This window comes from Monopterus albus, unplaced genomic scaffold (assembly GCF_001952655.1).
Source record: "Monopterus albus unplaced genomic scaffold, M_albus_1.0 scaffold43.1, whole genome shotgun sequence".
Classification (NCBI taxonomy): domain Eukaryota; kingdom Metazoa; phylum Chordata; class Actinopteri; order Synbranchiformes; family Synbranchidae; genus Monopterus; species Monopterus albus.
Genome location: NW_018127923.1, coordinates 2,091,666 through 2,108,664, shown reverse-complemented (window position 1 = coordinate 2,108,664; position 16,999 = coordinate 2,091,666). Strand labels below are relative to the sequence as shown.

The following is a 16,999-nucleotide window of genomic DNA, read 5'->3' as shown; positions in this document are numbered from 1 at the left end:
GAAAGAATTTTAAAAATTTAAAATCACAGGAAGTTACAAATCTTCACCATTAATAAGGAAAAGATGATGGTCTGTGTGATGCTCATCAATTCAATTTTCTGTAGACCAAATGCAAAATGGAAAAGTGGAAAACTGAATTTTCTAAAATTGCATCATTCATCTGTCAGATTTAAGACTTGTCTTTTCAATTATCTTTCTATTCAACAAATACAAAAATATAAAATGAGGTTTTTCTTCCACCCCCAACCTGGGTTGCTGAGAGGGTGGGATCTAAACACCCAGCTCACATCATGTCACGTGTCACTCCAGGACATCACCGCTGTGTGTGGTTACAGGTGGAACAGAGAACACCTTTGAACACACTCTGCTACCTGGCTTTTCTCTGAGCTTCTGCTCAGTCCCGCCACTGGTGACCAGAAGCAACATTATATCAATTACTCAATAAAACTTTCCTAATACACGATATGTAATATTACGGTTGCTGCTGCAGAGTGACAAAAGAAGTAACTAAGCATAAACAATGTCAAACATTTCCTAAGGTGATTATAAAGACTATGAAACTGATTTGCAGTCAGATAAGCAGATAAGATATTTCAGTCACAGCAGCCCAGTGACAACTGTTGGTTTTGGAGCTATATTATTCTTACAGTGGAAATTTATATCTGATTGAGGAATACGCACCATTTACACACTAAGCTCAATTGGTCAACACATGAATATAAATTTTCTGTGATAAGGATGCAGCAGTGTTCAAAATGAGGTCAGGATGATTGATACATGCATAAATTTGGTGACGGGGTTAAAGAATAGTGGAGCTTTTGCCAGTTAAGAGCCTGCTGCTGGAACAGTAAAGCTCAATATGGATGCTTCTGATGAAGCTGTACAGCAAAATGAGATGGCTACAAGAAGGCAGGGGCCAATGGTTCATATGGAGGGTACCTTCTAGGTCAAGCTGAACAACCTATTGATTTCATCCTGGAGGACTGGCTTTAAAGACCTGAAGGGACAGTTGGACAGAACTGCGCAGGTGCCACATTTCTGTCAGCTAAATATGCTACTTCATGAGAAGTCGACGGTGTCAGTCTCGAGACGTATCAGCCAAGCTGCAGCAGGGAGCACCAGGTCAGGTTATCTCTGCACACTGAGAGATTTCAGGATCATGTCAGTAATGCAGGTTCAGTAAAAGTTTGACTTGTACTCTGACTTGATTAGACATTAAGACTTCAGTATGAACTGAATGTGATCACATGACTGAAAAGGCTCCAGGATGCACATATTAAAAGTTTGTCAATGTGTAAATGAAATACTATTAAATAATTAATTTGAAGTTATAAACATGTTCTCCACACACTGGGTGACACATTTCCAAACACAGGGATTTATTCCGTGCAGTTTCACCAACATAAAGCAAAAGCATTTGAAAAACTGAAGGAGGTGAAGTACGAGTGGTAACTGGGAATAAATAATATTGAAAATAATCAAGGTCGTCAAGTTTTTCTCATCACGACTTCTGACTGTATGAGAAGTGTACAGGGACATGTACACATGTTTATCAGGAAGGGGGGGTCACTGGTAAATCTGTGTTGTTCATGGCTGGTGGTTTCCTTCTCTATGTTGATGCTCGTCTCAGCTGAGGACTTAAAGGTGCTAAAAGGCCGACAGAGAGAAGATCATTTGGGAGTATTTCACCCAGCTTAATTTAATTTCAGTGGACCTGTGTGAGGCTGCTCAGTAGGGCAGCACTGCCAAGTCACATTCATTGCCCTATGACAACTTCTCAATACCTCTCGGTCCAACGGTCCATTTCACTGACTGGGAGGGTGATGTCATAGACCCCGTTTGTTTTTCCCCTTTTATTCCAGCATCACCTGCTGTTCAAGAATAATATTTGCCCTTTACATCTCACAAAATGTGAGTGCCAGTAGCTGTGGACACATTCAGAGAATAATATGAATATCATACAAATGTAAATCAAAACATTTCACACATAACCTGAACAGCATCTGAAGAACTAAGGCATCTTCAACCCTATGGCTCTGCTCAATTCCTTGATAAAATTCAGCAGTGAACATCATGTCTGTTTGTTTCTGAAACTAAACTGTATTAAGAATCTTAAGAGGTATGTTACTGGGACAGATTACCTGAGGCGCATAAACAACCATTTCTAAAGACGAATGATTAAATAGTTCATGTTTTATTTCTTACAAAATGATAATAGGTTACTTTTCCCCACAGAAAACATTATCTTAATTGCAATTGCATTTGTAAATATAACCACTGTACATATTTATCTGAAAGTGCTTCTGCCACAAGGTATACAGTATAAATGTAGCTATGTTTTGTTTCTTTTTTCCTATCTCAGTGCACGGTTTTCTTATAAAAGCTCACAGAGCCACTGTACTGGAGGCAAATTCCTTGTGCGTACAACATATTTGGCCAGTTAAGCTGATTCTGATTTGAGCTTTCTCTTTTTTTCCTTGAGTGGTTTGAAACAACAACAAACCGCAAACAAACCTCATTTAATTCCACGCAGGCCACAGTACAGATCTGGAAATTATTTTACAGAAGGTAATTCAAATTAGATCACAAGAACCGCAATTATAAATTTTCCTCAACTTATTAAGCCCAAACAAACCCAAGATTTGGCATTTAATAACTTGTGAGAGCAGTAAACCAAAATCCAAGCCTCAGTGTCACTTCGAGAAGCTTTGCTTGGTGTTACAATACAGTAAAGTACAAAGCCCCCCTCACTTTTTTGTCTTGTGGATTTATTCTGAAATGGATAAACTGTCTTTTTGGCTAATCAGTCTATAAAAATCAATAATAACATGAAAATTTGTTTTTAGAAACATGCATTTTTTAATTTCATGTTCTTCTCAAATCCTGTCAAAGTGATTGGATCACTTCTCTGCCTTCCACCTCTCCCATTTTCCTCTCCGAAGTGCTCCTTTTGCTCCGTTCCTCTTTCTCAACATTTCCGAATGAGCTTGCTCTGGATGAGCTGGGTGAAAGATTGTTATCTTGCCAGGCACTATCCGTCTTACCATGGCCCATTTAAAGGATCATGGGAAATCAAAAAACTGAGGAAGAAAGGCTGCATCCAGACCATTTCTGTTGCTTCATCTTAAACATATGCATCACTCTTAAAGTAAAACTGCCAATTTTCAGAAGTTTTAATGATTAAAGAATTGGTGGTATACTGAAATGACGTTTATCTTACTTTCCTCCATGCTTCTTGTACAAAATATTCCCCCTTCATTCTCTTGCAAATTCAGTCTCCCTTACACGACAGTCTGTCCACCTCTGTTTTTCCAGTCCCTGCCTACATCGAACACCAGCAGACTACAGCTGGAGGAGCTGCTCTTGAGGACAGTGAGTTTCTCAGTTTAACAGACAGATTAACAATTGGATTGTAAATTAGGTGATTATTTGTTTGCAGTTTTTGTTTTTAATGGAGGGCCATCTCTTTCCAGTTTGCTCTTATTAGGCAGTTTTTGTCAAGACAGGCTGGAGTGCACAGGTCTGGTAAGGTACCGGGTCTGTGCCAATAGATTTATCATGTCAGGTCACACAAACAACGACATCTGAAAGGTCTGAATGAGCACATTATGGCAATATTTGGAATATACTGATTCCTACCTCTTTGAAGCATGGCGAGGGGTTGCGCATCTGCTCCAGCATGGCCCATTTGACAGTGGCCTGCCTGATGTTACCATCATATTCCCGTGAGCTTTGGGTGCCACTGGGAGTCCCACGGGACCGCTCATACCCTGGCTCATTGAAGTAGGGCTCAGCCACCAGGATGAGGGACTGCACCGACACTAGCACCTACAACAGATCGACAAATGACAGGAACTTTGATGAGTATCTAGGTTCCCCACTGTGTTTATGTCCATTATGAACACTTAAATGATACAAGGGGTAGCTCGGTTTAGTTTCCAGAAGAGCTGGGATGAAAACCACATACAGTAGTAACACAATGTAATACTAGTTTGATATAATCACATCCCCCCAGTGCCCTCCACATCCATAGCCTGTGAAATGATCTTATGAGTGGTGAACACACAAACAGACTGAATATTCTGGGCCCATAATAGATCTATCTTTCAATATATCTCTATTAACAGCTCGCTTAATGCCTTGGCTTGTCTCAAGGAGACTACAGACGTCCTCCTGTCTCACTCCGTCTGCTCCAAGCCACTTCATTACCAACGATGACGATCTTGGGCTTGGAGTCTTGCCTGCTGGCCCTCTCCACACTGGAGCTGGATGAACTTGAAAATGCTCCATCAGATGGATAACAACAACCTTCAACTGACATGACTTGTATGTATTAAACTGGGTTGCCAGATTTCAAAGCCGATATCCACCCATCAATGACCATTTGATTCTAGTCCACTTCCTTGTCTCCTTTTCACACACCCCTCGTTTTCCATTATTGATCTGCAGCACTAACTGGAACGATAGTCAATAGAGACATCTTTATGCACCCACCTACACTACAAATGAGGGAATTATTTAATTATTTATATTTAATCTATATAAATAAATAAATACCCTCTAATACCTCTGGCTCACTTGCTGCTGGATAAATATATATGGAAAATTAATGCAAATGTGTACATGACAACTAAGTAATAGTGTGGGTGTGCACTGTCATGCTGTGTTCAAGAACCTGCGTGTTTATTAATACGTCTGTGCACCACTTTGGATACCCAGTAGTTCCTTAATGCTACACATTATATATTGCACACACACACTGTACTGTCATTTTAAAACCCCTTAAGGCTTTAGATGATGTAAACACTAATCAATTACACTTTACAAAAAGCTTGATCAGCAAACAGATCTGCTTATGCATAAATAAAAATGGGTAAAACAAAAATGTTATTGAAAATTGTAGCGCTACAACAACTCATCTTATAAATGGTAGAAAGTGAAGGAGCAAACAGATACTTCTGCTTGTGGTGTCACACTTGACAGCGAGAGCGCTATCTAAAAATGTGCTTTTTTTAGAGCATTTGAGGCATAACTGATCTAAATTTTTGTGAAAATCATCTCAAGCTAGTCTTAAAAGTTCTTTGTTCTTTCTTAAAGCTGGACAACGTACAGTAGCTAGTTTAGAATGAATCTTAGTGAAGTATCATCTAAGTTGTGCATCACAGGATGGGTTTCAAAGTAATGATAACACGTTAAGTGTGTCAGGCTTGTGCGCAATTCAATGAAAAGAGATAAACAGTCAGGTCAGTCAGTCATAGCATCTGGGTTAGACATGCAACTCAAGCCAAATGATTCGGACTTTAAGATGAGTGAAGGGTCCAAGTAGGCATGACCCAGAGGCTCAAATGATACTGGCTTGTGTTTGGTTTGATTAAACCACATGCTGACACCAAAGCAAAACAATAACTTCACATTAAAAATAATAATGCTTCATGGTAGTTGTCGAAAGACCAAGCCCATTAATACAGAGCCCCTGGTGGTGTAATAACAGGCAAGTATAAACTGTACCCTGTGACACAAAGCCTGGAACATCAGCCCTGCTGATCCATTCAGACAGGGGTTACCCGTGATGGATCTTCCCTCACCTGTAAAAAGCTTGAGGTCTGTGGGTTCCATTTCTCCTCTGGTCTCCCATGCCATGTGTTGAGGATACTTAAACATACCTGATTAACACAAACACACAAAATTAAAAACAAATCAGTCTCAGCAAAATGTATACATATGCCACAGGTATCGACGCTTAAGCCCATTGGTGCTGGACTCAAGCATGTTCAGGGCCAAATACCTTTGGGAACTTTATTTTTAGGTATGGTTTATATAAATCAGCCTTCTCAAATCCATAACCCTTTCTGTGATTCAATAGTATGTAGCTGCAATAAAGTTAGCATTTTTAGACCTTTAATATATACTCTGACAGCTACTTTATGTACACCAAACTAAAACTAATGCAGACAAATACAAGTCCTGTGATAAGTGCTCTTTCATGAAGGCTTTAATGTACAGTTTGTGTTCAGTCTGTTAGACAGGCGCTGATTCAAGTGTATGATGTAGGAGGATGTAGTTTGTACTGCTGCTGTGCTGGATTACAGAGATGTGTCTCTATTATTTTGTTCTCCCATTTAAATCAATGAGGTAAAACACTAAATAGTTGACTCAACACCTGTCTTCAACAAAAACATGATCATCTTCATGAAATTATGATGTACTGCTCAACTGTTGCATTACGCTACATTAGTTTTAGCTCAGTGGACCTAAAAACTGCACCTGACTGTAGCTTTCTTGTTATTTCCATCTTAAACAGCTTTAATGTTGGAAAATTCATCCTACACCATCTGACAGTATCCTGTACAGTGCATATCAGCTTGTTCTTGCTCTTTGTTGAAGCCAATAAGATTCTGAATGAGTGAAATATTGAAACTCAAAATTCACTGCTGCACCACTGTACCAAATGGAAATATGTAATGCGGCATTTTATTTTTTTCTTTTGACATTTCCAGATCTCCACTGGAATTCATCAAAGAAACATGCTTATTTGTTTTCTTTTCAAGAGTCAGTGTCTGAAACCAGGAGCTGCTCAGCTTCACCCAAAAGCAGGGTAAAACAACTAGCCTGACTCTGTGCAAGTATCCACCTACCAACACCTCTATAGCTCCCAAACTACCACTCGATATCTCATTTGTTTAACCTGTACACACTCACATAAGGAAAGAATAACAACTTGTAGTTCAGTGTTAACTACTATATTTTTGCAATTCATTTAGTTTCTGTTCATCCAGCATTTCTGTGCAGTACCTCTGCTGCTAGCCTGGAAACAAGACCCCTTGTTGACAAGATCCCATAAAGTCACAGCACCTTGCTGGTAATTGATGACCCAAAGCAGACTTCACAAAGCCCTAGAAATGGTTTCAGACAATGTGCTGGAGAGTTCTGAAGTGGCCAGCAATGAGTCCAGATCTAAATCCCATAGAGCAGCTGTGGAGAGATCTCAGAACAGCAGCTGGGAGAAGGAACCCTTCAAACCTGAGAGACCTGGAGCAGCTGGTAAAAGAGGAGTGGTCCAACATTCCAGTAGAGAGGACGAAGAAACTCACTGATGGTTACAGAAAGTGACTGAATTTACCTAAATGGTGTGCTGCCAAATATTAAGCTAAGTCAATAATTCCTTCCAGTCCATTTTTTGGAGTTCTATGTGGAATGGACCAGATTTGTTTTTTTTTTTTAATGCTGATCCAGTGCAAACAAGAGAAATAAACATGAGAATACCAAAGAATTTGTGATTGAAACAATTTTCTGGGAGAAGTGGTGCCTTATCTGACAGGAACGCAGGCGTGCCAATATGTTTGGCTATGATTTTATATCTTCTCGTCCGACTAGAAAAAATACACATATAAGTAAATTTCTAAATTTCCTTTCATGTCCATGCCAGTCTTTAATGGGGATTCACCACACTGTGCATTCACAAACTGATTATCTAGTAAAAATCTACTGACACCACACAAGTGAGTAACTTCGGAAATATTGGCTACCAGTTGCTACATTTTTATGCATCACCTGGTATGAACAACATGGATGAGAGAATTGTTCAAAGAGTTCAACAATGAATGTCAAAAAAATCAGGGAATGCTCCATCCATTGTTGGACTGGATAAAAAGGCTTGGATATTAAGCAATTTATTTTGTGCTCATTAAACTTCCATTAATACTACATGATTTATGCTGTGTGGATATGCTTACTAATAAGAAATGTTTCCAGCATTTATGTTTTGAAACAGCGTAGGCAGCTGTTTCAGATCACTGTTCTGAAACAATCACAATCTGTTCCATGGCTCACAGCTGGGCAGAACACTTCCTGTTGAATTTTGACAACTACAACTTTGTTATGATGCATCTGCCTTCTCTTTCCTCCATTTAACCAGCTTCTTCAGTTATGCTGAATAGTGGCTGGCTTCCCTCTAGCCATACTATTCATGTGGGAAGTCCAAGGTATTTCTTATCACAGCTGTCTGGACCAATTATGGAAATACATGTGGACTGTCAGCAGCTATCTAATAAGGTGCAGAACACAAGGTGAGTTTCGCACTTTGACCCCATCTCCTCAACAGAAGGAAGCCACGACCACAATGGAAGAGCTATATATATTCTAACATGTCTGAAGGAAGCCTTGAGGGATGTCCACTTCCAAATAAAAGTTAAAATAAAAACTGGACATCTAACAGACGTGGGAATGTCTTCAGATATGCTGGGTTAATTTGACAATTCAACACCAATACTGGGTGAGTGACAGACAACCAGGTATGTTATTTTTCCTACCTTATCTACTGTAAAGTCGGTTGAGATGTCAGTTGGACTGCAAGTCAGCCCTCCCAACTCTAGGCTGTTTTTTCCTCCTTTTTCACTCACATTACTGTCAGTACATGCCATAGCTAGGCATGTCATATTTTTATTTTCAGAGCATGTTTGGCAACTCAGAAATAGCAAATTTTCTATGTATGGTGCAAAATAGATTTTTAGGAGATTTTGCCATTATGAAAATGACCACAGTAAAGTCTACTGCCATTATTAGATCTGATCTAAAATCAGGACTAATTAGGTTGTTCATTTCACATCCAATTTCATTGTAAACATGGCAGAGTCATACTTAGGAGGAGAGCAAAACTTATTTGTTAATAGAGACTTCATTTTAGTTTTGGTAGTAATGTTGATGAGAACACAAAAATGCATAAAGATTTAGAATTTTTAATGTTGGCACACAAATGAAAAAATAGTTTTCAACTCACTTTGCCATCATTGTAGAGGTTAGGATTAAAGCGCACACTGTGTCCGCCTGTGGTCTCTAGGTTGACCAATGGAGGCGAGTTGGGATAGTCTTGGGGAAAATACACATCAAACTCAAAGCAGCCATTGGCGTACGGGGTGTCAGCTGGGCCTGTGATGAGAACCTGCAAACATAGATAGGCTTTAATCCAAAGAGCCTGAGAAAGGGTAGTCATTCATATCACACAGAAAGAGGGTTAACTAAGAGAGAAAATATGGATTAAAGGGAAATGACAAAATATTAATAGAGAAGTGGTACTGACACGCTTTCAGGCTTTTCACACAGTCACAACAATACAATCAACAAACAAGCTAAAGGGTGAAATTAGCGAGCAAGAGACAGAGAGAGACCAATTCTATCTACAGTACTCATGGTATTTAAAAAAAAAAATCCAATTTATTTTCTTACTAAATGAGATTAGCTCATTAATCATAGAAACACAAGCACTTAAAACTGTGACTTGTGAGTAAGAAAATCTACTTTGGAGCCACATTATCTGGCTGCGGCTATAGTAGATCTAATTGGCATGGGTGACTTGACAATATTTATACCCAATGAAGGACGGATGTGGGCAAAGTGTAATGGGAAAAAGGCAAGCATCCTTATAGTCCATACACAAGGTATAATGAGTGAAACCTCAGGCTTCTTTGAGTGGGAGAGAGAGTTGGAGAGAGTATGATGGAGCTCTACTGCCTTATCCACAGTCTGACAAAGAGAAGGCGCTGAAATGTATTGTACATAGGAAATAGGTTATTTTATTAGGAGCAACTAGAAATTTAAGACTGCAATACAGATGCAGCATTGTAAAATGACTGCCCAAAATAGCTTTGCCTCAAAAAGAGCTGCTTTGGTGGGCACGTGCTGCACATTTAGCCACTAAGGAAACATGAAATAAGACCTCAGAAGCTGTATCAAATACCAAAACATTACATAGCAGTTTATAGCATTACAAGACATGATTTTAAAACTCTGGAACATTATGAAGATCTTAGACAACCCAAACTAGAAATTCAATGTTAGTAATCTCCAAAGAATGTCTACCACATGTATTTGACTGGCCACTGCTGTGCCTTACCAGATGAATTTGTGTTAAAGGTTACGTTAGGTAAACTGTTTCTGGACAGCCATGCGTTTTTTTGTTGGAGCCCTCTGTGCTGTTGGATTGGCCTCACTGTATATAATTAGGGGACCTTTTTTTTATGTGGTCTGAACGCAACCTTACAGTGATGTCCTGGCATCCCAGAACTTCTAGATATTCTAAAGACCTCTGAAATCTCAGCAACATCTGTCAGTGTCAACCCCATACCCCTTGGGGCACACTAATTTTCATCCTGTAGAGTAGGCTTTACCTGTATCAAAATCTACAAATGCTTCTTTATGAAAATTTGTATGGGTTCCTACCCTTAGTTTGCTAAGTTCTGCATGCAAATTAATACTTAACACAACTGCTACAGCAGTTCACTACATCGTCAAGATTTTGAACCCAGTAAATTAGTTTGGACAAGCAAATGCCACTGCTTAAGGCCTGGATGACTGAGAACATCCAGAAATGCCAGTGAAACCGGAACCCAATTGATCATAGCTATAGTATGATGGGGGTCACCCAAGAGGGCAGAGTGTGTAGATGCATAACTCATGCCATCTGCTAAAGTTACATTTTTCCCCTCTCAATTCTGGTTTAACTGCCTTGTACTCAGTTCAGAACTGTACAAGAGCTCAACCTTAATATCTGCACTAAGTTTTTCAATGATATATTTTTCTCTGTGAGTACCATTCATGATGTCCAGCAATGCTAAAATAACTAGCAAGAACAATAGAAAAAACAAAGCTACAAGTCAGAAGTTATTGTCAGATCGGACTGTGTGATCCTTATGTGGAGAAGACTGACAGTCTCACATGCTGCATAACGGACTATATTAACTTCTGTGTGGAGAACAGTGTACACAGCAGGACTGTTTGTTGCTTCTCCAACAACAAACCCTGGATCAACCCTGATATAAAGTCTCTTCTGAAGGAGAGAAAGGGGCCTTTAGATCAGGAGACAAGCAGCAGGAGCTGAGAGCTGTGCAGAGGAAACTGAGGAAGAAGACCTGGGAGGAGAAAGCCAGCTACAGGAGGTAGATGGAGGGACAGCTGCAGAAGAACAACATCAGCAGAGTCTGAAAAACCTTAAAACCATCTTTGGTCACAAGAAGTCCAACTCTCAGGCTGGAGGGGAACAGAAGTGGGTGAATGATCTCAATCTATTTTTCAAAAGATTTGATAATATTCCTGCCCCTCCCCATACACAGCCATCTCTGCTGCAGCCCCCCTCTTCTGCACTCCCAAGGTGCAGCCAGATGCAGGTCCAGATGGCATCAGCTCCAGGCTCCTTATGTTCTGCGCAGATCAGCCGTGTGGGATAGTTGAGCACAACATGAGCCTGAGGCTGGGGAGGCTGGGGAGAATACCGCAACTGTGGAAAACATCCTGTGTGGCACTGGTGCCAAGGACACAAGCAACCACAGTCCCTCAGCAGCTATAGGCTGGTGAGACTGATGTTGCACCTGATGAAGACACTGATGAAGACGGTCCTAGTCCATCTCTGCCCTATGGTAGGCAAACTGAAGGGGTCCACAGATGAGCTCACCAGCCTGGCATCGGGGTGGATGTCACTGTCACTTACCTCTTACACAGAGCCCTCTCTCACCCAGAGAACCTGGGGAACACTTGGCACCGTTCCTCTTCACCTTGTACACTGCCGACTTCATGTACAGCTTAATGAACTATCACCTGCAAAACTTTTCTGATGACTGCAATCATTAGCCTCATCATAGATGAGGATGACGGGGAGTACAGAGAACTGATCCAGGATTTTATGGACTGGTGTCTGCAGAACCGCCTCCAGATCAATGCAGGGAAGACCAAAGAGCTGGTGATGGATTTCTACAGGAGCAGACACCCCCCCTCTGACATCAGTGAACTTCCAAGGAAAGGACACAGAGAGTGGACTCTTACCTGGGTGTTCACCTCAGCAATAAACTGGACTGGTCAAACAACACTGAGGCCCTTTACAAGAAAGACCAGAGCAGACTCTACCTGCTGAGGAGACTAAGATTGTTTGGAGTGCAGCAGCATCTTTACCACAGACAGGAAAAGACTAGACTAACTGGTCAAGAGGGCCGACTCTGTCCTGGGAAGTCCCCTTGACCCAGTGCTGGTGGTGGCTGACACCCCTGCTGGACACTGACTCCCACCTCGTGCATGAGACTCTGACAGACCTGTGCAGCCCCGTCAGTGACAGACTGCTTCACCCCAGGCGCATGATGGAGTGCTATCGCAGGTCTTTCCTTCCAGATTGTACAACCAGTACTGCTCCCAGTAGACCCCTCCCTTTCACCCCACTGATCCCACACACTACAGACTGTAGTCTGGGGGCACCTGTGGCTTAGGAGGTAAAACGGGTAGTTTCCTAACCGGAGGATTAGCGGTTTGATTCCCGGCTTGTCCAGTCAAAGTGTCAAAGTGTCCTTCTCTGTAACTTTCTTGCCTAAGTCTGTCAAGACACTGAACCCCCCCCAGTTGCTCCCGGTGATAACACCAGTGTGTGCGAATGGGTGAATGGCCAAGTAGTGTAAAAGTGCTTTGAGTGTGCTGTAAAGCGTCGAAAAATGCTATACAAGTATAAGACCATTTACCATTTAAAGCTGTGAATGCTCAGTATATCAGTGTGAAATATTAGTTTCACTTTTTACTTAGTATTATATTTATATTGTTCTTATTTTACTGAGAATACTGTTTATTCTTAACCTTGAGTGCCTTGTTTCTATCCCTATGCTGCTGTAGCTCTGCGAATTTCCCCATCCCGGGAATAATAAAAGTTGAACCAACGCATGCTTACAGTTAAAAGTGGTCACCAAAAAATGTCAGAGATTTAATGGATTCCTCAAATGACACAGAGGTAGCCAAAACAGAAAAAGATAAGGAAAACGGGACTGTTTCTCCGAGAGGTTCAGGCCAATATACTGAATGCTCTGGACCAGAAGCCGACAACTTGGAGACTATGATTTGTGAAAACAGTTTCAGAAATTGGAATCTAACATAAACTGAGTCACAGACATTCAAAGTTTTAAAGAAGAGAACAAGAAAGCTACAGAGAAATGTTAGGCTGTGGAAAAGATGGTTCCCACCATGGAACAATGGCTGGCAGAAAGTGAATCGTATTGAAGAAGATGGGCTCTCTGTCTGCACAGTCCCCGAGGTAAAAGAAGAGAATGTGAAGAAAATCATAACTGACATCTGTTAAGGTATTGCTGCAGAACTCTCACTTGGATGCTGCTGTTGATGTGGTTCAGAGTTGGAAATATTCAAAGTGAAAAGATATGCTCTATCATTATGTTTACATTTCGCATGGTCTGTGATGTGATCTGGCAGAAGGCCAAAAACAGTGCCATGACAAAAGAAAAAAGCTGAGATTCACAGAAGACCTGACCCTGATGGATAAAATGGCCAGAAGTAATTTCTGGCCACTCATTCAGAAAGCCTGAATGGAGTTCCTGAAATCTGGCTTCAAGGGAGTGAGAGCACTCCCTGAAGGAAAATAAGTTTTTGCTGAGCAAAGAACTCTCCCCACAAATACTAACCTGAAATTTTGATTTTCAGTTCACTTCATTATGAAGATTCCTTTGCATCCATTTCCTGGTATAATGGGATGACATGTTAAACATTTTCTTGGAATTTGATGCTGACAGGGTCTAGGTTGTTACTTTGTTGTCCTTAAATCTACTTAACTCACACTTCTCTTAAAAGCAGAGACTTATTTTTGAGGAGACTTTTACTCCTCTATTTTTGTTCATCTGTTTTTTTTCTCTCCTTCTGAGACCAATCTACATTTCATGAATCTTAAACTGACTTCTATCAGTGCCGCAGGACTGTGAAACCTGGTGAAGAGAAAAGCTGTCTTCATATTCTGCAAGGACAATGGTGCTGATCTGATCTTTCTTCAGGAAACTTTCTCATGTAAAGATGTCATCACATTCTGGAAAAATTAATGGTACAATAACATCTGGCTTGCCCATGGAAGCACTCACTCTGCAGGTGTAGATATTCTCTCTAATAACTTTAAAAGTGAAATTCTATAATCAAAAGCTGACACCAAATGATACTGGCTAAATGTGGTGACTACAGGTGCAGACAAAGTCATAATCCTGTGCAATGTGTACAGATGCTGTACCAGATCATCTAATAACACCCTTTTGAGTAGACTGAAGTTGTAAAATAGGCCACATTTGTTTTATCTCCTCTCTCTTTGCTGTCGTTTTTAAGCTATTAAACTACTCTGGGTGCAACTACCATCCCAGTACAGAGGAATATCCAATCTGATTAGTTTAATGACCAATCACACAATCGTTTGTCCAAACACTGGTTCCCGATTAGCAGGATATTCCTGTTGCCAACTTACAATTCTGTTTTAGATCAAGTCACCTCCATTTTTTTCAGCATAGAACTCTCGTTGCTGTTAAGTTCATTCTGATACGTTGCCTTTTTATATTCTTTCGGCTTAAGGCGCTCGCTGCGCCTAAGAGGTGATATGGCAGGGAAAACCGTGGTAATGATGTTAACAAATAAAACAGACAATACACAGGCACCATCCCCACATTCACTCATTATTTTGACTAGTGTCAAAATAAAATGCTGAGTCTGCCTTGTCTGAGACCGAGACAAGACTGGGTAAAAATGTGGTCTTGAGACCCATCGAGACCAAGACCAATCTCAAATACTACAAAACTAAGAAAAAGCTCAGCAATGAAACATGCGATTTCTTGAGGGCAATGTGACTCCCTCATGTATTTAATTTTATCCAAACATTCAGATACAACACTTTTTTTGCACTTTGAACTAAAGTCTGCTAAATCTGGTGTGGAAGCATTTCAAGAATCAAACCAGCTGTGACAGAGTTGAAAAACTTTTTGCATACTAATGTAAGGACACAGGGGTGAGGAACATGGGTGTACTGACCCCTCACAGATCATGAGGTTTCCACTTCAGCAGACACTGTCCTTTTCTGCTGATGTGGATCCTTAGGCCATGTTATTCTTGGGGTTTAATTTTAGTAGATTATGTTTGTGTATCAACACTGCACTGCTGTGACAAGACTGTTGGCTGTGGACAAAAATCTATCCTTTTATACCCACAGTAAGAAAAACAACAGGTACAAAATATACTAAGATTGTTCTGCTTTGTGGTAAAATATTGAGTTTTTATTATATAAAATTCTATTTTTTTAAGTTTTACTCAGTGCCATAATGTTTGTATACCTACTGTACTGTTAGTTGAAGAGTCAGTACCAAACAAGGCAAAATATTACACTGTATGGAGTGATCTGTTCGCCTGCTTCTATTTTGATTCTGATGGTAGTTGTTGGTATGCTTTACTTCAGAGCGCTCTTTTGCCAAAATCGAGCTAAATAAATGAGGATTTTGACATTTAGCAAAGGGGACTCTGCCAGTAATTGTGGGGTGAGAGCAATTTATTAAATGTCACTGGGAGAATGAGTAAGAGCTGTCAATGACAAGTCGCATGGTAAAAACAGCAGCTGCGGTAACACAGTACACAACATCCCTATCGAAGACAAGTCTTCATTCAGGCTTACTAGGTTCCCAAACATTTGGTTTCTATTACTCACAGGGAAAATTCCCCTTTCCATACAAGCCAAACAGAAAATACTCCATCACGCTCACTTTTATGACTTTGTAACAATTTCCTTGTAGCACCAACAGTTATTACAATATGCTCAACAGCCATCAAAACCAATTATGAATGGCCGAGTTGTATGGTTCTATATCATAAAATATAAGTGCATAATGTGGTGCCAGGCTTAAAGGTGTGTTCAAGGCAGAAAAAAAGATGGTGAGTTCCATGTTGGTCAGCACAGAAACTCAAGTAGAAACTCCCAGGGGGCACTGTACAAAATGCTTTCTTCAGAATCAGCTTTATTAGCCAGGTGTGTTAGACACATGAGAAAGTTGACTCTGGTACAGCGGGTCTCAATATGTATGTACGTATCCTTATGTAAGGCAATAGCAAAGGGCAAGTAAACAATTTAAGGCTGAGAGAACAGAAGTAAAATTTCTTAGCTACAATGCTAATATTAATATTGCCAGCAGTACGTTCAAACTGTATTTTTTAAACAACTTTAGTAGCAGCACTTGCATGCTGATATTTTGCTATTTAAATAGGTCATCATCTGTCTTTATCCGATTTCAATATGATGGTCATAACCTATTGTACAGTTTGGGAAATTCAGAAACACAAGTAGACTAACTAGTTTCATGTCGGTTCAAGCAGTGGTCAACAGTGATTGGCTGCACACATAAAGGTCAGCATAACTTGGCTCAAAGACCAACATAGCTGAACCTTTGGCTCAGCCCTGCTCCATTCCATGTACCCAGAACATCTGCACCGAGCTTCCGCAGTACACCAGATGCACAATAATGGTGAGGTGCATGCAAAAGCTGTTTTTTCTCAATAATGTGAACTCTCCATAAGACAGGAGCAGCTGAAGTGGTACTTTACCTTCATGATGTCCAGTCTTTCCTCATCACAGCGAACAAAGACACTGGAAGAGGATGACAGGGGGAGAGAGGTGGACAGGGTGACGGCCTCCTGGGCGAGGCGGCGGGATCGAGCCGCACTGTTTGCTTCACTGGCGTTCTTCACTTGAGACATGTAGTGGTAATTGACCTTGAACATAAGCTTCCCATCCTCATCCTCTGAGACCATTTCAAAGGTGTCTGGACAGATAGTAGACAAACAGAGGAAATTCAGAGTGGCACTATCCTGTTGTACACAGGGACATAACTGTTCTCTAGTCATAACTGCCTGTACACCATGATTACAAGGATATCAGATCCAGTTGCAATTCAATTAAGGTAATAATACAAATAAGGAGAACTGACTACTGTAGGTGTACAAGTGGTCAAGCATATGTTTAAAAGAAAACTAACTGAATTTTAGTTTCAATCCTTGTACTATCAAGTGTTTCAATGTGCTTGTCATTGAAGAAGTGTGATGTTGCTAGCACATAATTTAAGACTGCTTGTCATTTTATTTGGGTTTAGCAGAAGTATGGACAGTAAAAATGATGGAAGAACATGTAGACACCTAGTCACCTAGCTACAGCTACTGTAGTTGGAGTTTGCTGAAA

At 40.5% G+C, this 16,999-nt stretch overlaps 1 protein-coding gene across 3 annotated transcripts in view; it reads right to left on the bottom strand.

Annotated features, from left to right (window-relative positions):
* The window catches only part of birc6 (baculoviral IAP repeat containing 6), a 164,503-nt gene that overhangs the window by 9,346 nt on the left and 138,158 nt on the right, over positions 1–16,999 (bottom strand). For all 3 annotated transcript variants that reach the window (XM_020599885.1, XM_020599888.1, XM_020599886.1), the window contains 4 exons: positions 16,369–16,586; positions 8,777–8,938; positions 5,586–5,663; positions 3,640–3,828 (listed from right to left, as the gene is read on the bottom strand). In XM_020599885.1, coding sequence (XP_020455541.1) covers positions 3,640–3,828; positions 5,586–5,663; positions 8,777–8,938; positions 16,369–16,586 — 647 coding nt within the window. The remainder of the gene's footprint in view (positions 1–3,639; positions 3,829–5,585; positions 5,664–8,776; positions 8,939–16,368; positions 16,587–16,999) is intronic.